Source organism: Lissotriton vulgaris, chromosome 4_2, assembly GCF_964263255.1.
Source record: "Lissotriton vulgaris chromosome 4_2, aLisVul1.2, whole genome shotgun sequence".
Classification (NCBI taxonomy): Eukaryota; Metazoa; Chordata; class Amphibia; order Caudata; family Salamandridae; genus Lissotriton; species Lissotriton vulgaris.
The window spans coordinates 22,743,257-22,764,432 of record NC_141692.1 but is presented as its reverse complement, the minus strand read 5'-3'; the positions used below and the strand labels follow the sequence as shown (position 1 = coordinate 22,764,432).

At 47.1% G+C, this 21,176-nt stretch overlaps 1 protein-coding gene across 1 annotated transcript; it reads right to left on the bottom strand.

The window, feature by feature from the left end:
• Positions 1 to 499: 499 nt before the first annotated feature.
• Positions 500 to 20,266, bottom strand: LOC147718165 (uncharacterized). Its single transcript, XM_086919234.1, has 3 exons — positions 20,159 to 20,266; positions 14,440 to 14,537; positions 500 to 1,883 (listed from the first exon to the last, which is right to left on the bottom strand). Exons 2-3 carry the CDS (start codon positions 14,510 to 14,512, stop codon positions 1,444 to 1,446), a joined length of 513 nt encoding a protein of 170 aa, XP_086775360.1. The 5' UTR covers positions 14,513 to 14,537; positions 20,159 to 20,266; the 3' UTR covers positions 500 to 1,443.
• Positions 20,267 to 21,176: the final 910 nt, after the last annotated feature.

Here is a 21,176-nt window from a genome sequence, read left to right as displayed (position 1 = left end):
CGCAGGAAGTTTTATGAGCCAAGTCATGAACATGGATTAGAACATTCGAATGTAGAGTGCTCCATTAAAGAGAATGGACTTCTTCTGCTGGTAGAATCCTGGAGAGACACATTCCAACGTTGTTTCTGTTTCCCAGCTGTTGCTGTGAACAAAGGCCTCCCAGAGCTAGAGGGGAATGAAACCCATTCAATGAGTCAGAGCCATAGCTCTCACAGCCCTGTTTGAACAACCAGCATCTGCTTGTTTTTTCCTCTATTTCATGACCTGACCCTGTAGATACAAGACTGTCATCTCTCTATTTAGCACAGGAGTAGGGCAGAGGACATCAGAAAAAAGATCTCAGGGTTAAAGGACCCAATATATCAGGCAACTCTCCACTCTCCAGGGCTGCACTAAATAGCGTTTTGATCAATATGAAAAGGGGCAGAGAGCTACAGTCATTTGCATAAAGAGTGGATGTAAAAATAACTTACACTGCTAGACTTATTACATTTCGTGGTCAAGTTGTTTTTATTTAACATTTAATAACTATTTAAACATCTCTTTGCTGACAAAAAACATATGAAATTCAATAAAAGATACATTGGTATAACAAATACGATTAGGGATCGCTTTTCCATACAAAGCCTACCAAATCTAGCTGTATCATTAATTTTAACAAGGAATAAACATTGATTTTGATGGGAAAAATTCAGAATGCTGGCAGGTGTCAATTTACATGGATACACATACGTCACTTTCTTTTGGGTTACATCTGTTTTTCCTGCATCGGTATCGACTGTGCTGCATTAGTTTTTAATTTTTGCAAGTGACCACTATGCGCACTTTTATGCGTCACATTTAGAGGCAATATGTTAGAGTGCAAGGTGGATTTGTCAACTTTTTATGCTCTCACACATTGATGCCCGTACAGTAGGCTACTTGCGGCAAATTAAACTGACGCAGCCTCACTTCTTTGTTTAATCAGCTTCCTTGCGCCATGGGGAGCCGTATCATAAGTACGGCGCATCCATGGGGTTGTAAGCTATTTTGCCGCAGGCACAAGTAAAGTGACGCCTCGCTGCAGTTTCTTGTGAATGAGTCTCAACAAGTTGCAGGCATTTTTAAGTCAAAACACTGAGATCACACCAAACAGCTTTTCTATGCAATTCTGGTAGTGGGAGTCCCAAATTCAGCTCTTTTCAGACATAGAAGAGTTCACTAGGAAAAAATGCTGATTAAGATGAGGTTTAAATTGGATTGCTTGTGGGAATTTAGCGGATCATACGCTTAATGTGCAAGTGAAGCATTTATTTAAAATCGTTGCAAAGTTATATCTTTATAATTCATTGGAAAGGATACTTCAAGAAGGTTCATGGTCACAGAATTATTGGTCGAAGAAAGTAAAACAATGCTACTTGGGGACAATTCATTTAGGAAGCACCATCCCTGAGCACCTGTGCTTTATGTGTATTTACAGAGCCCCTCCCCCTGTAAACAAGACTCTTTGGATGTATCAGGCGCGTTACAGTATACAGAGGAATCATCTTTGCACAGCACTATTTTCCCACTACATGTGTACGATGATGTGTATTTACACTTACACGCAGTATGGGGTATTGGCGGGCGAGAGATTTTACAGCCACCAGAGACAAACCCGCAGTCACAACTGTCAGAATAGCCACCACAGTCACCAGAACCCTGGAGGCAGGTGCCCAGAGATGTATCTGGATTCTTACACAGGAAGGCATTAGGTTGGGCACAGTCTCTGATTTCTCCTACACAGGTGATCCCATCGGTGCGTCTGCAGTAGCAGGCCTTGTTGGGAGGTGGCGCTGTCGCTATCTTACACCCTCCAGGTTGGTAAACACAGTTACACACATCAACTGCACGACGGTGGAGACCTACAAACCAGACAATAGTAGAATTGAGTTCAAATACAGTAAAGAATTGACTTTGCATCCTATAGTTTCTCAGAGTTATAATGTTCTTAGTGTCGCATGAACAGTCCATCAAACATGCATGTGGCATACAGACGTATTTTAAAGATTTTAAAAAATGAATAAAATCCCCATTTGAAAAATCAAGTGCAGGATATTTTTAGGATAGATTGAGCACCACTCCCTTAATTTAATAAAGTATAGAAGAAAAAGGAAGTACCAAGACACATGAGACCAGTAACTCATCATCATCAATCATCTAACAACATTATTTTGCTTCGGAGACCCATAAAAGTACTGATAAAATACAGGCAATATGCATGTTGAGTAAAAAAGATACAGGGTTCATTATAGTACAAGTGGGATGAAAATGAAAGTGGATGCGATAGAGCACGACGGGGCAGCTTCATACTGAAACAATGTCCCGCAGGACAAATACACAATTAATTACAAGCATCCAATTTAAAAAAGGTCAAGAACATGGTTCATCTCTTTGTGATAGGGCTCATTAGAGTCTCTCCTTGCTATGATAAATTCCAAAATGGAAAAAATCTCAAAAAGAACATAATGTCAATCTCTAACAGGGTCCACTATGCCAACCCTGATGCCCAGCAGTACATACTTTTCAGAGTATTCAGGCACTTTTCTGATGTAGGTAAACATTAAATCCATATTACAAATATTAAATGGGTCTTGAAATCACAGATACATAAATACGTTAAAAATCTCCCTTAGAATGAAATATTTGTCCCATCCTTTATTCTGATGTGCCAAAGGGAACACGAAAAATTGGAAAATGAATAAACACGATGCACCTATTATCTGACTTACCGATTCTTAAGTCTTTGTTGATTGTCAAAATGGAGGACCCGACAAAAATGGAACAATCCAGTGAGCACACTGTCATCAAGTCAGAGAAGGCCCATGCTGCCAACACCTATGACCCTTTGTTCTACTGCCTGAGAGCAATACACAAAGACCCACTGCCAGCTAATCCTAGTCATTTGACTCGGGATACAGGAAGCAGACACCAAATGTTTGGGACAAGAAAATGCCAACTTTCTAAAAATGGCATTTTCAGAATTGTGACTCTAAATCTAACTTTACCATTAAAGAGGGCTTTATATTACAATTCTTTAGACATCAAACATAACATTCTTATTGACTCCCTAATGAAAGTGATCACTTATTAAATGTATTAGGATAATTCAGTGTTATGCTATGAAAGAGACACAGACCCTGCAGTAGGGAAAAATTCAGCTGAGTGTTTTTCTCTACCAAGACATGTAAAACTTAAAAGTAGATGTGCAACATTTTAAATACGCTGCATCCTGCCATATGGGTTGTTTAGACAGTTGTCTCACTGTGAGACGCTACTGTATTCAGTTAAGGGCTTAGAGCCCGCCTGTGACTTACCATTTGCTCGCTTCATGTCACTCTTCTTTACTGGCTCTGTAATAGGCCAGTAAGGCAAAGTGTCACTTCCGAGCTGGGTATGCAGCAGGAACTAAGCAAAGATTAATTCAAGTTTAATCCATGCTCGTCTGCTGCTTCTGACGTAATTGAGGATCTGATGCCCCCTCCCCCTTCCCCTCCCTGCTGCACCGTCCATAGCATTTACATGCTTTTTACATCCCTTTCCCCACATGCCTTTTAACCAGTTCTATTGCATCTTCTCCATGTTATCATGAAACGGAGACAGAAAGTAAGCCAGCACTATCTTCCGTGCAAAAAACCCCCGAACTATTTTCTTGCTTTCAATCGCAGCACTCGTGCTTTAGCTGTAAACATCTCGAGCTAAAGCGCGGTGCATCGATTGCTTCAAAAGGAAAGACATAGAAGAAATACTTTTTTTTCATTTATTTACTTTTGAAGCAATCGATGCACCGTGCTTTAGCTTAAGATGTTTACAGCTAAAGCACGAGTGCCGCGATTGCATTGCAAATGCTTGTTTTAAATTGGCAGTGCTTGTTTTTAAAGTGAAAGTGTGCAGCACTGTCTTGGATCCCCGCTTATCTGTCTATCTCTGGATTGCCCACTGTGGTTTAAGCTCTGGTGAATTTCATTTTAGGAATTTTTTTGAACTTCCAGTGAACAGACCTCCCGTTTTTTCTAAGATGGGCACAAGCTGTATGTACCACGTAGAAGTGCATTCTAGTCTCATTTTACAATTTTGACGGTGTAAGCTGGACCAACGGAATTATGTGACAGTGCTGACCTAAATTATGTAGCAAGATGAGCGACGAGGCACACTTTGTTTTAGTGTTACCTTGTTATTTTGGCATTTTTACTCACTCTAGACAAACGTTTCCCCTCTCTCGGGTATGACGTATGACAAATGCATTTGATAAATTGACCATCTTGAGACTCACCTTCCTACAAATTGGTTAGAACTGTAAAAGTAGGTCCAAAGTGAGTTACAGACCAGAAGGATTATCAAATGCATTTCAAATTGATTGTTATGTTTAAAAAGCAGGTTTCAGAAAATGTATGGGTGCATGGACTTTATACCATACCCAATAAGCCAGGGGTCTTCAAACTTCAATACGGCTCCCCTCTCCCAGTAAACAAAAAAACAAGCATTTGCAATGCAATAGGCCTCGCATTTGCGAGATTTTGAGCTATTGGCAGTGTAAATGGCAATGCCTTCAATTGATGTGTTTAAAAAACATGCAATAATAAAAGGTATTGTCATTTACAATACCAATAGATCAACGTTTTGAAAATGCGAGATTTATTGCATTGTAAATGCTTGTTTTCTTCCTTATTGCAGGTCAGGATGTGTCTTTAAGTGTTTAATTTAATACACTATTGTCAGAGCCTTATTTGAAGTGTTCCTAAGAACCTCACAGGAGCAGAATGATGGATTTTCCCAACGCCTCTCCAAGGACCGCTCCAAACGCTCGAAAGGTATTATGAGAGCTCGAAGGAACCCCTGGGGCGGAAAGGGGAATGGGACAGAGAAGAGACAGCCTCGCCTGCTAGGTGTCTGTGTGCAACTGCTTCTTGAGGAAGTCCCTCATGGTAGTGACAATGTGCACTGAAAGACGAAGATCAACAATTATAAGACCCTACAATCCTCTGGCTATCTAATCTTTCAATATCCACATCAGTGGTGTTCCCACATACCCTTGCAGACTAGACTCTTGCCTCTCTTCTTTTATATTTGATATTTGGGTATCAATTGTCTTAGTAGCTGTTCCCAATTGAAAATACTGCTTCCATGACCTGTAGTATATTAAAGGATATTGTATACAGAAGCTCTAATATTTTTGACTCTATTGATATAAATATTTTTGATTACTTCCTTATAACTCACAATATATATATATATATTTTTTTAGGTGTGACAAGACTCTTTTTTCTTGCATGGAAAAAACTTTGAACTTAAGCGGTAAGTATTTCCTAGCTAAATTTCTCTTATATTGTATTTACATTTGGTAAATAAATATTACATTCCTCATAGAGGTACTTGCGTGAACTGCCATACTATCCTTGAAGTTGTGTAGACTCTTCTCGCTGCTGCTTTTTCTCTCAGGTGTCGTTTTTGAATAGGTTTTCTCAGATTTTTAGAACCCCTCACTGCCACCAGGTTCCAATGCGTAGAAAGGAAACCCCCTTACTACAGTCGGGAAAAGATTCGGACTAAAGCATTCATGATGCTCGGGACAAACGCACGACTAGTATCGGTGAAGACTTTAGTGAAGAAGTGCGCAGAGGGAAGGGTGCGCTCTAGCTTCCCAGTGCTCCTCGCGCCCTCTGCCGGTAAACTAGACTGCTAACAGAACTCCTGCCGCCATCTTGGAATTCGGCGCTCGTACTAACTCAGTCCAAGATGGAATCAGTGTTTTGATGCGGCAAGTGGCAGAACTCCTCACTTCATTGGCAGTTAAGACTGCTCCCACCACTAGGCTAGGAACGTCACCCTCTTGATCTTGCTTCTTGACAACTATAGTGTTTCTCCTTGTATAATAAGAGTAAAGGCTATTAGAACATTCTGCCACTAGAGGACAGTATGTTCTAACAAATAAAACAAAGGCTTCATGGAGTGCGAGGGGATTGAAATTCCATCAGGCCTGCTGTTGCCTTTGATCACAGCCACAGCTGTGAACAAAGAAACATTGGAATGTTGGAGCTCCGGGCTTATACCAGCCATTATAAGCCCAGAGCTACTCCATAGTTTTCAATGGAACTCCCAACATTCCAATGTTCTAAAACTGCTTATTGGTCTGAATCTGGTATTAAGGTAAAAGTCTCACATTGGGGGAAAAAGTATGGACCCTCCATAGTGCTGAGAAGCCAAGAGATTATTACATCTCAAGTCCAGAACAAATATTTTACATTTGAAAATGTGTTTGAAAAATATTTAGTTTCAATGTTATATTTTTACACATTGAGTAAGAAAAATGTTAGGGGAAAGTTAAAATCGCATAAACTTTGGATGAAAAGCAGCTGCCTACAACTCAACACAGACAAAACAGAAGTACTCATCATGGGCCCAAACCCCGACGCATGGAATAACACCTGGTGGCCCCCTGTCCTCAGATGCCCACCCACACTCACGGACACGTCGCCGCCACTGACGACATAGGGACCCTGCTCGACAACGGAAAAACCGCGGCCCTCATCCTCCTGGATCTGTCAGCCGCCTTCGACAAGGTCTGTCACTGCCCACGACACCGGAATCCAAGTGAAGACCTTGGACTGGACCACCTCCTTCCTCTCCGGCAGAACTCAGAGCATCTGCCTCCCCCCTTCCGCTCAGAAGCCACCGAGATCATCTGCGGCGTCCCCCAAGGCTCATCCCTCAACCCAACGCTGTTCAACATCTACATGGCACCATTCGGACACGTAGCATGACAACACGACCTCAACATCATCTCCTATGCCAATGACACCCAGATGATCCTCTCCCTCACCAAAGACCCCCACACTGCCAAAACCAACCTCCACGAAGGAATGCAGGCCATCGCCGACTGGATGAGAGACAGCCGACTGAAGCTGAACTCTGACAAGACAGAGGTCCTCATCCTCGGACCCAGCTCCTCGGCCTGGGATGACCCCTGGTGGCCGACTGCACTAGGAGCACCCCCTACACCCACGACCATGCACGCAACCTAGGGGTCATCCTCAACTCCACCCTCTCCATGATGATGCAGGTCAACGCCATCTCCTCCTCCTGCTTCAACACCCTCCGCATGCTGCGCAGGATCTTCAAGTGGATCCCCACCAACACGAGAAGGATGGTCACTCAGGCCCTCTCTAGCAGTAGACTGGACTAGAGCAACACATTCTTTGCTATGCAGGAGCACCAGCCAAACTCCTGAAACGGCTCCAACGTATCCAGAACGCATCCGCCCGCCTGATCCTCAACATCCCTCACCGCAGTTACATCACACCCCACCTGAGAGACCTGCACTGGCTGACCATCAAGAGGATAACCTTCAAACTCCCCACCCACACACACAAGGCACTCCACAACATCGGACCGGCATACCTCAACAGCAGAGTCAGTCTCTACACCCCTACCCGCCAGCTCCACTACGCTGACCGCACCCTCGCCACCGTCACCCGCATCTGAAGAGTGACCACTGGTGGCAGATCATTCTCCCACCTTGCCGCCAAGACATGGAACACCCTCCCCATCTGCCAGTGGCAGACTGAAGACCTCCTAACCTTCAGGAGACTTCTCAAGACCTGGCTCTTCGAACAGGAGAAGCGTCCCCCCCCCCTCCAGCTCCTTGAGACCCTCACAGATATGTAGTGCGCTTTATAAATACCATGATTGATTGATTGATCGCATCCTCCTGCTTCCACACCTTCCGCCTCCTACATAAGACCTTCAAATGGATCCCCCTCGAGCACAGAAAGACCGTCACTCATACCCTCGTCACCAGCAGACTCGACTACGGCAACACACTCTATGCCGGAATAAATAAAAACCTCACCCGCAAGCTACAAAACATCCAGAATGCCACCGCAAGACTTGTCCTCAACCTGCCAAGAAACTGCTACATCTCCCAGCACATGTGCATACTTCACTGGCTCCTCATAGAGGCTAGAATCACCTTCAAGATTCTCACTCATGCACACAAGGCCCTCCACGACACTGGACCAGCATACCTGAACAGCCAACTCAAATTCCAATCAATCAATCAATCAATCAATCAATCATACCATTTGTATAGTGCGCTACTCACCCGGAAGGGTCTCAAGGCACTTAGGGGAGGGATCCGCTACTGCTCGAACAGCCAGGTCTTGAGTTGTTTCCTGAAGGCGAGATGGTCCTGTGTCTGCCGGAGGTGGATGGGGAGGGAGTTCCATGTCTTGGCTGCCAGGTAGGAGAAGGATCTTCCTCCGGCGGTGGCTCTTCGGATGCGTGGTACGGCGGCGAGGGCGAGGCTTGTAGAACGTAGCTGACGGGTGGGCGTGTAGAAGGTCAGGCGGTCGTTGAGGTACTTGGGGCCCAGGTCGTGGAGAGACTTGTGTGCGTGGGTAAGGAGCCTGAACGTGATTCTTTTGCTGACGGGGAGCCAGTGCAGGTCCCTCAGGTGGCCGGAGATGTGGCTGCATCGGGGGATGTCCAGGATGAGTCGGGCGGAGGCGTTCTGTATGCGCTGGAGTCTTTTCTGTAGTTTGGCTGTGGTTCCCGCGTAGAGGGTGTTCCCGTAGTCCAGTCGGCTGGTGACGAAGGCCTGGGTGACCGTCTTCCTGGTTTCGGTAGGGATCCATCGGAAGATCTTTCGGAGCATACGCATGGTGTTGAAGCACGATGAGGAGACGGTGTTGACGTGTCTGGTCATCGAGAGGGAGGAGTCCAGGATGAAGCCCAGGTTGCGTGCGTGGTCGGTTGGCTTGGGAGCGGTGCCCAGGGCGGGGGGCCACCAGGAGTCGTCCCAGGCGGAGGGCGATGGTCCCAGGGTGAGGACTTCCGTCTTGTCTGAGTTCAGTTTCAGGCGGCTGTTCTTCATCCATTCGGCGACGCTTTTCATCCCTTCTTGCAGGCTCGTTCTGGCGGTGGCGGGGTCTCTGGTGAGGGAGAGGATCAGTTGGGTGTCGTTGGCGTAGGAGATGATGTTGAGGTTGTGCTGGCGTGCGATGGTTGCAAGAGGTCTCATGTAGACGTTGAAGAGGGTGGGGCTGAGTGATGATCCTTGTGGTACGCCACAGATGACTTCGGTGGCCTTGGATCGGAACGGGGGGAGGCGGACTCTCTGTGTTCTTCCGGTGAGGAACGAGATGATCCACTCCAGAGGCTTCTCTTCCACGCACCCCAATGGACTCTACGATCATCCCAGCTCTCCTACGCCGTGGTCCCCTGCACCAGAAAGACCAGATAGGGAGGCCAGAGCCTGGAGCGCCGTTCCACTCCACCTCAGACAGTCAATGCAGCTCCCCATCTTCGTGAGAAAGCTCAAACCCCGACTCTTCAACAGACCCCCTCCTTGATGGACTGGAACCCTGGAACCTGCACCCCCCCCAGCACCTTGAGACCCTCACGGGTGAGTTGTCGTGCTTAATAAACACCTGACTGATTACTAACACAACATTAGGTTTACATAAGGTAAAATAAAAAAGAAATAACATTTAACCCAAAAAAATAAAATAGAACTTTGAAGTGGGGTTGCTTTACGTTTAAGAAGTGCACTGGCTTTCAATCATGTTTTTTTTTTTAGTTCGCAAAGCCGTATTGCCACTTATTTGACGACCATTCATGTAAACCCTTACCTACCACTGCCCCATCCAATGACCTGATGGGACATTCCTGGCAAGATGAATGCCATTTCTACACTGAGTCATCAAACGAGTCTGGAAACAGTGAACTGATCTTCATCTTGTGTGAGTGGTGTTCATGCATAAATGTCCCAACTGTGAGACATAAGTGGGATTACCACCATGACTCATATTAGGATCCTGGGAGGAGATTGCCTAGTCTTGACCATTATAAACCTCACTTTTTGTCAGAGGTCAAGGAAGCCCTAGATAATTCTGCAATAATCACAGCTCAATCAGTTACAAAAATCACGCAGAGGTAAAAAGAATGGACTGGATAAACAAGTTGTAAATTGGCAGTTTCTACCTAATCTAATCAGGTTTACTTGGTATGGTATGTGAAGGCATTGCTTTTATACGCTTGACTTTTGGCGTGATCAGCATTTCGAAGGGGGCCATTGTGCATTCCATACTATTATTTTTTGATTTCCTCTACATAAGTTTCCTCAGTGACCAGGTTTGCAAATAAAAAATATTTTTTAATGTCATCAGTGATGTCACTGACCATGTCATGAATGATGTAGTATATGAAATCATCAGCAGTGGATTGCGGCTGCGTGAGTTATACTTAGTACAACTAACTATAACGGAGGAATTTCAAAGGTTTTGTACAAGTGAAATGTCCAGCTAACTATAACACCCCTAAAACCTATGTTTTTTCTGTGAATTTCGAAGGTTGTTTAAATATAATTCCTAACTATAACATGTCTGAAACCTATGGTTTTTTCATTGAATTTCAAAGGTTTTGTAAATGACAATTTTTAAATGTATTAATTGTTATATTTTTTTTATACTGATTTTCTAATTTTTTTTTAACTATTTAATTTTAGATAGGTTATTTTTTAAATTACATTATAATTACATTATACATTACATTACAAACTATACTTTCTCAGAATGAATTACTTTAGTTTAAATACTTTGGAAATAGGCAATAGACTTTTAAATACAGTAGTTACAGTTGTTGCAATGGGCAACACAGTTTCAAATACAAGGCAACATTGAGCTCAATAGGAATTTCTAGGTAAATTCAATTAGTTACTTTATGGATTACTTTTCTAACCACAGTACTGGATCCTAGATTCAGTCCTGGGACATCTCCTGTAAACAGTGGAGTAAAAGTGTTTTGTTTTACAGTAGTGATTTTTATGGAATATTATTGTATTTTAAAAGTTGCCACAGAAATTTTTTCACATAGAATCACCAATGTTATCCTATGAGAGGAAATTCACTCAGCAGGTAAAAAGTGTTATCGTTACTTTTTCTTACTCAGTGGTTGATCCTGGAAACAGTACTGATGCATCTCCTGTAAACAATTGAAAGAATGCGTTTAAGTCATACAGGCGATCTTTAAGGAATATTTGAGGTTTGTGAAAATAGACACTTAGAAACTTTTCTGGTGAAAACCAGACAATGGATTCCTATGGAAGGAAATACAACTTACTGGTAAGTACGGTTAGAATTACTTTTCAGGGTCAGTGCTGAGCTAAAAGATGCAGCACTGGGTTCTCTCCTGATAACAGGTGAGTAAATCGGAATTCGTTGTTCGGATGATTTTAGGTAAATATTTTAATGTTCCAAAACTCCACACTTAGAAGAATTTCCAAGTGAAACCAGTCAATGTTAGCTTATGGAAGGAAATTCAAGTTACTGGTGAGTATGGTTAGAATTACTTTTCAGGACCAGTACTGGGCTCAAAGATGCAGCACTGGGTTCTCTCCTGATAACAGGTGAGTAAATCGGAATTCTTTGTGCAGATGATTTTAGGTGAATATTTTAAGGTTCCAAAACTCCACACTTTAGAAGAAATTCCAAGTGAAACCAGTCAATGTTAGCATATGGAAGGAAATTCAAGTTACTGGTAAGAACGGTTAGAAGTACTTTTCAGGATCAGTACTGGGCTTTAAGATGCAGCACTGAGGTCTCTCCTGATAACAGGTGAGTAAACCGTAATTCCTAGTTCGACTGATTTTAGAGGAATATTTGTAAGTTTAAAAAATCGACACTTAGAAACTTTTTCAGCAAAAAGCCTGCAATGATATCCTATGGAAGTAAATTCATGTTACTGGTAAGTACGGTTAGAATTACTTTTCAGGATGAGTACTGTGCTCAAAGATACAACACTGAGGTCTCTCCTGATAACAGGTGAGTAAACCTTAATTCGTAGTTCGACTGATTTTAGAGGAATATTTGTAAGTTTCAAAAATCGACACTTAGAAACTTTTTCAGCAAAAAGCCTGCAATGATATCCTCTGGAAGTAAATTCATGTTACTGGTAAGTACGGTTAGAATTACTTTTCAGGATCAGTACTGTGCTCAAAGATACAACACTGAGGTCTCTCCTGATAAGAGGTGAGTAAATGGGAATTCGTAGTTCGGCTGATTTTAGATGAATGTTTTAAAGTTCCAAAACTCCACACTTAGAAGAATTTCCAAGTGAAACAAGTCAATATTAGCCTATGGAAGAAAATTCAAGTTACTGGTAAATACAGTTAGAATTACTTTTCAGGATCAGTACTGGGCTCAAAGATGCAGCATTGAGGTCTCTCCTGACAACATGTGAGTAAATCGGAATTCGTACTTCGGCTGATTTTACTTCGGTCCAGTATATATAGAGCCACTTTCCTACACCATCCCCTCCCTTCACCACTGTGCAAACACGCCCTGTGGAGCATTTCAAATTGGGGAAATAATTCCCCTTCAATCCTGAGGGTCCGTAGAGTCCAACTAGCCCACTAGGTACATCCAGTAAGTGCCACGGAGCTGCGTAGCAGAAAGATGTAAAAAGGGGCACAGCCTGCACCATCTCTCTGCATTGCAGGGCAGTGGCGCTTCCTGGAAGCACCTGGTGGCTACTTGGCCCCCTGGGTTCCTCAGTATTGAGAAAGAATTTTTATCGAACTTAGAATGTGCCACAGGATATGTTTGCACATGTCACCTCACCAGTGTGTAAACTCACCCCATGGCGCGTTTTAAGTCGGGAGATTAAGTCTCCTTGAATCCTGAGGGTCCCTAGGGTCAAACTAGCCCACTAGGTACTTCCAGTAAGCGCTACAGATCTCCGTTGCAGACAGGCGTAAAACACCTCTCTGCAACACAGCTCCCTGGCGCACACTGGAGGTACCTGGTGGGCTAGTTGACCCCCACAAACCCTCAAGATTGAAGAGAAATTAATTCCTCAACTTAAAATGCACCACAGGGTGCATTTGCACAATGGTGAAGGAAGGGGGCGGGGCCTGAGGTGACATATCTGCAAACACACCCTATTGTGCATTTTAAGTTGTGGAATTAATTCCTCTTCAATCCTGAGGTCCCCTGGGGGCCAACTAGCCCACGAGGTACCTCCAGTATGCACAAGGGAGCTGCATTGCAGATAGGTGTTTAAAGGCCATGCCCCTTTATACAACACCCTGCAACACAGCTCCGTGGCGCTTACTGGAGGTACCTGGTGGGCTAGTTGGCTCCGAGGGGACCTCTGGATTGAAGTGGAATTAATTCCTCAACTTAAAACACGCCACAGGGCGTGTTTACACACATATCACCTTAGGCCCCACCCCCTACCTTCACCACTGTGCAAACGCGCCCAGTGGCGTGTTTTAAGTTGGGGGATTAAGTCCCCTTTATTCCTGAGGGTGCCTGGGGTCCAACTAGCCCCCAGGTACCTCCAGTAAGCGTCACAAGGCTGCGTTGCAGAGAGGTGTAAAAAGGGGCATGGCCTGGACCACCTCTCCGCAACGCAGCCCTGTGGCTCTTACTGCAGGTACCTGGGTGGCTAGTTGGCCCCCAGGGACCCCCAGTATTAAATTATTTCCCCAATTTAAAATGTGCCACAGGGTGCGTTTGCAGAGTGTTTTGGTGAGGGGTGGGGCCTAGGGCCAATCGTGTTTTTTTTTAAAGGGGGGCTGTGTGACCCCCCTTCCTTTTACTTTTTTTGGGCCCTTGGGACCCCATCCCCCAGGGCCTGACCCCCAAATGTAAAAAAAAATATTTTCTTTACAGGAAAGGAGCCACGTGGCCCCCCTCCCGTGGCCAATTCTGAATGAGTGTGCAGAATTTTCAGCGGACAATATCAACACGATATTGTATCCATATCATGCAGTATGGTGCACATGCAGGTTTCGTAAATGTCGTGCAACTCTGCCCATCTTTGAGCTGCACCCCTACTGGCCAGCTTTTTCGTTTCCTCCAATGCCTCAGCTCACCCTACTTATTGCTAAGAGTACTTCCATGATGTTAACTTCCATTTTAGATTAAACTAGACTCAAGCATTTCAGTGGTGATATGTTTTGATCTCATTGTTTTGCTCACTTCATGATTTACCCATGTTTGCTAAGATGTTTGATAGAGCGCCTTTGGAGATGGGCGTCAAAAAGGACCTCAAGACCCGGCTTTTCGACTGAACAGCAAATACACCCCCCCCCCCTCACCCAGCACCTTGAAGCCCTTACAGATGAGTAGTAGCGCTGTACAAGAAACCTGATTGATAAACAAGAACCTTTTGCGATTTAACACCTTAGATGCGGCGCAAATATCCCTCCCCAGTGCTGCGCTGTCCATTGGAACTAGTGCTGAATGGACGTCCAATGGCCGTGCGCAGCACTGGGGAGGTAGTGCTGCCGTCAGCCAACGCCCCGACGCAGCACTTAAGAGGTTGAGAAAAGAAGCGACAGAAATCTGAAGATACCAAAGCACCGCTAACCTTAGTGAATGAGGAAAACGCAATGCCATTGATCAGCTAATAACCTACCGTTCTTCCTGTAAAATGAGTGTGCATTCACAGAGCACAGAACCAACATGAACATTGTAGCAAAGCCGCCCATACCGCCAAGGGAAAGCACTGAATTCCTGAGGGGAAAAAAGATACAATGATTTAGTCAATTTATTTCAAAAGACATTGGAAACTGATTTTTTTCCAAAAATCCTTCTACGACTTAAAAGATATATATTGGTTCTCACAGTTAGACAGCGCACAACAATGTTCTGCTTTTCAAGCTGACTCTTACTTTTATAAACGCCTCAATTTAGCTCTTTCACAATACAAGATTTGGCTGGTAATTTACACCGAAGAGCACCCAAAGGCCTTTCAACACACAGGGGCAGCGCAGCGCTGCACCGCGAGCCCTTTGGATCTACCACGCGGCAGCACTTTCAGAGCACAGGAATGCCATATATTTACAATGATATGTCGTATTCCTGTGCTCTCCCCAGCGCTGGCGTACACACAGCTGCCATGCGCTGGCGCAGGCATCCTTGCACCATGGTGCAAGGATGCCTGCGTTATGGGGAGATTGTTTTTGTGGAGGAAGGGGCACTTTCCTACACCAAAACAATTGCTACAGGCATTGTCCTCTTCCAACGCGTGCTGTAGAGTGCAGCACGCATTGAAAGGAGGAAAAAATGAGGAGAAATGAAAAAATTTCTCCTTGTTGCACCTCGGTACGCAACCCCTAGGGTGGTGTAGCATGCTGACGCATTCCAGGTTTACAAATCCTCGTAAATCTGAAAATGTGTCTGGTTCCATGGGTGTTGCATGGGAAGACCCACAGCAACACCCATGGAACGCCCCTTTCACGCAAAGTCTGGCGTGTAAAAGGGCCCATATTTACGCAGGGTGGCTTTTCCTGTCCTTGAAAATATGGGGCAGAGTAATGCTCTGCCAGTGCGTCACAAAAAATGATGTACTGGACTTGCAAGGGGCTTGTAAATCTGCCCCACAATTTTTAGACGACAGAAATATGTGTAAATGTAGTTGTTACAAAATGGGCTGGATGCAGGAAACTTGGCTGCTTTCTTGCCTGTCCACAATTGTCTTCGTGCCCCCTATAGCAACATCAACAGGTGGGCCAGCTGCTGCTGAGACAAGTCGCGCTCGCCGGACAACCATCACACCATTCATTCATTCATCCACTGACACCAGAGTCGATCCGGGGATAAGTGAGACAAGGACAGGCCGAGCCTCTGTGAATCTGATCAAGCACATGTGAATAACAGCACACGTCAGCGCTGACAATCAATAAAAGCACACATATACTTTTATTAACCGAGATCGATATGATTTACAGTGCCGACATGTGGGGACTCATGTTTCACTGGGACAGAGTTTACGAAAAACTGCACCCCCCGCAGTGCTTGACAAGAGCCCCGTTGGCATCTTCATGCCCCGCTGCTCTGACGTCACAAACTTCACCCAGCCTCCAACTTTGAATGTAAGCTTTCCAAATCACAATGCCTCAAACATGTCCACCTTTAACTTTGCTGCAGGGTTTAACTGCAGAACTGCCAGCCCATTCACTTGGAGGCCTCCCTCTGAGAGACACCTGGCTGCAGCCACAGCTGTCTGCCTGTGGACAGCACTCGCCTCGACGCTTGTGGGTCAATACAGGTGCACACCTGGCTGCAGCCACAGCTGTCTGCCTGTGGACAGCACAAGCCTCGACGCTTGTGGGTTCATATAGGTGCACACCTGACTGCAGCCACAGCTGTCTGCCTGTGGACAGCACTCGCCTCGACGCTTGTGGGTCAATACAGGTGCACACCTGGCTGCAGCCACAGCTGTCTGCCTGTGGACAGCACAAGCCTCGACGCTTGTGGGTTCATATAGGTGCACACCTGACTGCATCCACACGCTGTCTGCCTGTGGACAGCACAAGCCTCGACGCTTGTGGGTTCATATAGGTGCACACCTGGCTGCAGCCACAGCTGTCTGCCTGTGGAGAGCACAAGCCTCGACGCGTGTGGGTTCATATCGGTGCACACCTGAGTGCAGCCACAGCTGTCTGCCTGTGGACAGCACATGCCTCGACGCTTGTGGGTCAATACAGGTGAACATCTGCCTGCAGCCACAGCTGTCTGCCTGTGTACAGCACACGCCTCGATGCTTGTGGGTTCATATAGGTGCACACCTGACTGCAGCCACAGCTGTCTGCCTGTGGACAGCACATGTCTTGACGCTTGAGGGTCAATACAGGTGCACACCTGACTGCAGCCACAGCTGTCTGCCTGTGGACAGCACAAGCCTCAATGCTGGTGGGTTCATATCGGTGCACACCTGGCTGCAGCCACAGCTGTCTGCCTGTGGACAGCACAAGCCTCGACGCTTGTGGGTTCATATAGGTGCACACCTGGCTGCAGCCACAGCTGTCTGCCTGTGGAGAGCACAAGCCTCGACGCGTGTGGGTTCATATCGGTGCAAACCTGAGTGCAGCCACAGCTGTCTGCTGTGGACAGCACAAGCCTCGACGCTTGTGGGTCAATACAGGTGCACACCTGTCTGCAGCCACAGCTGTCTGCCTGTGGACAGCAAATGCCTCGACCCGTGTGGGTCAATACAGGTGCACACCTGACTGCAGCCACAGCTGTCTGCCTGTGGACAGCACGCCTCGACGCTTGTGGGTCACTACAGGTGCACACCTAGCTGCAGCCACAGCTGTCTGCCTGTGGACAGCACGCCTCGACGCTTGTGGGTCAATACAGGTGCACACCTGTCTGCAGCCACAGCTGTCTGCCTGTGGACAGCACATGCCTCGACGCTTGTGGGTCAATACAGGTGCACATCTGCCTGCAGCCACAGCTGTCTGCCTGTGTACAGCACACGCCTCGAAGCTTGTGGGTTCATATATGTGCACACCTGACTGCAGCCACAGCTCTGTGCCTGTGGACAGCACATGTCTCGACGCTTGAGGGTCAATACAGGTGCACACCTGACTGCAGCCACAGCTGGCTGCCTGTGGACAGCACAAGCCTCGATGCTTGTGGGTTCATATCGGTGCACACCTGACTGCAGCCACAGCTTTCTGCCTGTGGATAGCACACCTCGACGCTTGTGGGTCAATACAGGTGCACACCTGACTGCAGCCACAGCTGTCTGCCTGTGGACAGCACAAGCCTCAACGCTTGTGGGTTCATATCGGTGCACACCTGACTGCAGCCACAGCTTTCTGCCTGTGGATAGCACACCTCGACGCTTGTGGGTCAATACAGGTGCACACCTGACTGCAGCCACAGCTGTCTGCCTGTGGACAGCACACCTCGACGCTTGTGGGTCAATACAGGTGCACACCTGGCTGCAGCCACAGCTGTCTGCCTGTGGACAGCACACGTCTCGACGCTTGTGGGTCAATACAGGTGCACACCTGACTGCAGCCACAGCTTTCTGCCTGTGGATAGCACACCTCGACGCTTGTGGGTCAATACAGGTGCACACCTGACTGCAGCCACGGCTGTCTGCCTGTGGACAGCACACGCCTTGACGCTTGTGGGTCAATACAGGTGCACACCCGGCTGCAGCCACAGCTATCTGCCTGTGGACAGCACAAGCCTCGACGCCTGTGGGTCAATACAGGTGCACACCTGACTGCAGCCACAGCTGTCTGCCTGTGGACAGCACACGTCTCGACGCTTGTGGGTCAATACAGGTGCACACCTGACTGCAGCCACAGCTGTCTGCCTGTGGACAGCACAAGCCTCGACGCTTGTGGGTCAATACAGGTGCAGACCTGACTGCAGCCACAGCTGTCTGCCTGTGGACAGCACACGCCTTGACGCTTGTGGGTCAATACAGGGTCACACACGGCTGCAGCTACAGCTGTCTGCCTGTGGACAGCACACGCCTTGACGCTTGTGGGTCAATACAGGTGCACACCTGACTGCAGCCACAGCTGTCTGCCTGTGGACAGCACACCTCGACGCTTGTGTGTCAATTCAGGTGCACACCTGACTGTAGCCACAGCTGTCTGCCTGTGGACAGCACACGCCTCGACGCTTGTGGGGCACTACAGGTGCACACCTGACTGCAGCCACAGCTGTCTGCCTGTGGACAGCACGCCTCGACGCCTGTGGGTCAATACAGGTGCACACCTGACTGCAGCCACAGCTGTCTGCCTGTGGACAGCACACGTCTCGACGTTTGTGGGTCAATACAGGTGCACACCTGACTGCAGCCACAGCTGTCTGCCTGTGGACAGCACAAGCCTCGACGCTTGTGGGTCAATACAGGTGCAGACCTGACTGCAGCCACAGCTGTCTGCCTGTAGACAGCACACGCCTTGACGCTTGTGGGTCAATACAGGTGCACACCCGGCTGCAGCCACAGCTGTCTGCCTGTGGACAGCAGAAGCCTCCACACTTGTGGGTTCATATTGGTGCACACCTGACTGCAGCCACAGCTGTCTGCCTGTGGACAGCACAAGCCTCGACGCTTGTGGGCCAATATAGGTGCAGACCTGACTGCAGCCACAGCTGTCTGCCTGTGGACAGCACAAGCCTCAACGCTTGTGGGTTCATATCGGTGCACACCTGACTGCAGCCACAGCTGTCTGCCTGTGGACAGCACAAGCCTCCACGCTTGTGTGTTCATATCCTTGCACACCTGACTGCAGCCACAGCTGTCTGCCTGTGGACAGCACAAGCCTCGACGCTTGTGGGTCAATACAGGTGCAGACCTGACTGCAGCCACAGCTGTCTGCCTGTGGACAGCCCACGCCTTGACGCTTGTGGGTCAATACAGGTGCACACCTGACTGCAGCCACAGCTGTCTGCCTGTGGACAGCACACCTCGACGCTTGTGGGTCAATACAGGTGCACACCTGACTGCAGCCACAGCTGTCTGCCTGTGGACAGCACACGCCTCGACGCTTGTGGGTCAATACAGGGCACACCGACTGCAGCCACAGCTGTCTGCCTGTGGACAGCACACCTCGACGCTTGTGGGTCACTACAGGTGCACACCTGACTGCAGCCACAGCTGTCTGCCTGTGGACAGCACACGCCTCAACGCTTGTGGGGCACTACAGGTGCACACCTGTGCAGCTTCTAAAGTGTTACAAAGCCTAGGGTTCTTCACAGTGACAATGAACAGAAAACACCCCCAGTGCAAGCCACTGTGTATGTACTACAGGGCGGCCCGAGGGCTTCGATAGAGTGGCCAGGTGAGGGGCTGGTGTGGGAAGGACACAGGGGGCAAGGAGACCCGAAATTAAAGGGCTTAAAGTGCGATAAAAAACATACGCTGACATAAAGCTGCGCTTTGGTTTTATAACTCCCACCTATGCTTGTCGCTTTCGTGCGTTTTGTGTGGCTCAATGTTAGGCCAGAATATGGTAAGGGCTCAGAGTCAGGTTAATGTCACTGGCACAATCACTCAGAGAAGTGCAGGCTTCCTAAGTGCCTGCACCCTGGGCATTCCAAAGAAATGGAGCCATGATTCATACCCATGCTCATCCACGCGATAAATCACTCGGATATTTCTCAGTGATAAAAATAAACGAGGCTCATCTCAGATGCACTGTAAATACACTTCATAAATCAAAAAAAAGCCCCAAAACATAAGAGCATCTTAGCACACTGCTTCAATAGGGCGAGATGATGTCACTATGGCCGCATAAAACAGCTGTCAAGCGCACTGTTTCACCAGAATGAATGAGGAATAACGCATTCATTGCTGGCTTAAATGTAAATTGGATTCTCACCTGTTGGAAAGAGGAAGGCAGTTGGAGCCGGCCAAGATCACACGAGCTGTCAGGAAGGAGACGGCGCCTCAGCACAATGTGTCAAGATTTCACCAGAGGACGCTGCAGGGAAAGCTGAGCTCCTGCCCTGCGCAGGCAAGAGCTTTAAATACTCAGTGGTTCCCACTGGGCGGGGGCGGGGAGTTGCCTTATTCTGCACAATGGTGTTCCATGGGTGTCGTAGTGGGTGCTCCCATGCAACTCCCATGCTTTTTGATGTATTCCGAGATGTACAAGGACTTGTAAAACTGGGGATTTGTCATAATCTTAACCCTCCCCAGGGGAGACATAATGAGGGGAAATATATTTGTTTCTCCTCGCCTTTTCCTCTTTCTAGCTTTCTATGTGCGCTGCAGTCATATTTATGAAACCACACAAAGCCACTTTGCAGGGCTTTGAATAGCTTCACAAATCTGGATTAATGTGATGCAAAGAAAATCACCGCCCTACCTTACTGTGCACAAGGGAGGCATTACAAGGGTGTTGCGGTGGGTGCTTCCACACAACTCTTATGTTTTTGATGCATTCCCAAATTTACAAGGACTTGTAAACCTGGGAATGAGTCAAAATCTTATTCCTCCCCAGGGAAACATAACGAGGGGAAATATATTTGTTTCTCCTCGCCTTTTCCTCTTTCTATCTTTCTAAGAAAGACAAAAATGCCTCTCAGAAAGGTGCAGTACAGTTGCTTTTCACTTGCAAGATGCCATAGCGAAAGAGTTGGCAACACTCTTACAACATGACATCTTTCAACGCTCCGCAGGCCCTATGCCATGGGTCTCGCCTCTTGGAGTTGTACCAAGGAAAGAGAGTAGTGGAGGAGTGCGTATTTGTGTTGATATGCTCCGGGCAAAAAGAGCCATTGAGAGGCACTGTGGTCCACATATCACGGTCATGATCATGCAACTGAACTGAGCTAAAGTATTTTTCCATCTTGACCAGAATAAAGGATACCATCAACTCGAGCTGGAAGAGAACT

What these genes read in the sequence shown, in the direction of transcription:
- LOC147718165 (XM_086919234.1), bottom strand. Translation starts at nt 14,512, where the DNA reads ATGGGCGGCTTTGCTACAATGTTCATGTTGGTTCTGTGCTCTGTGAAT. An exon ending in CTCATTTTACAGGAAGAACG is followed by an intron (nt 1,884 to 14,439) that starts GTAGGTTATTAG and finishes TCTGGTTTGTAG; the next exon opens with GTCTCCACCGTCGTGCAGTT.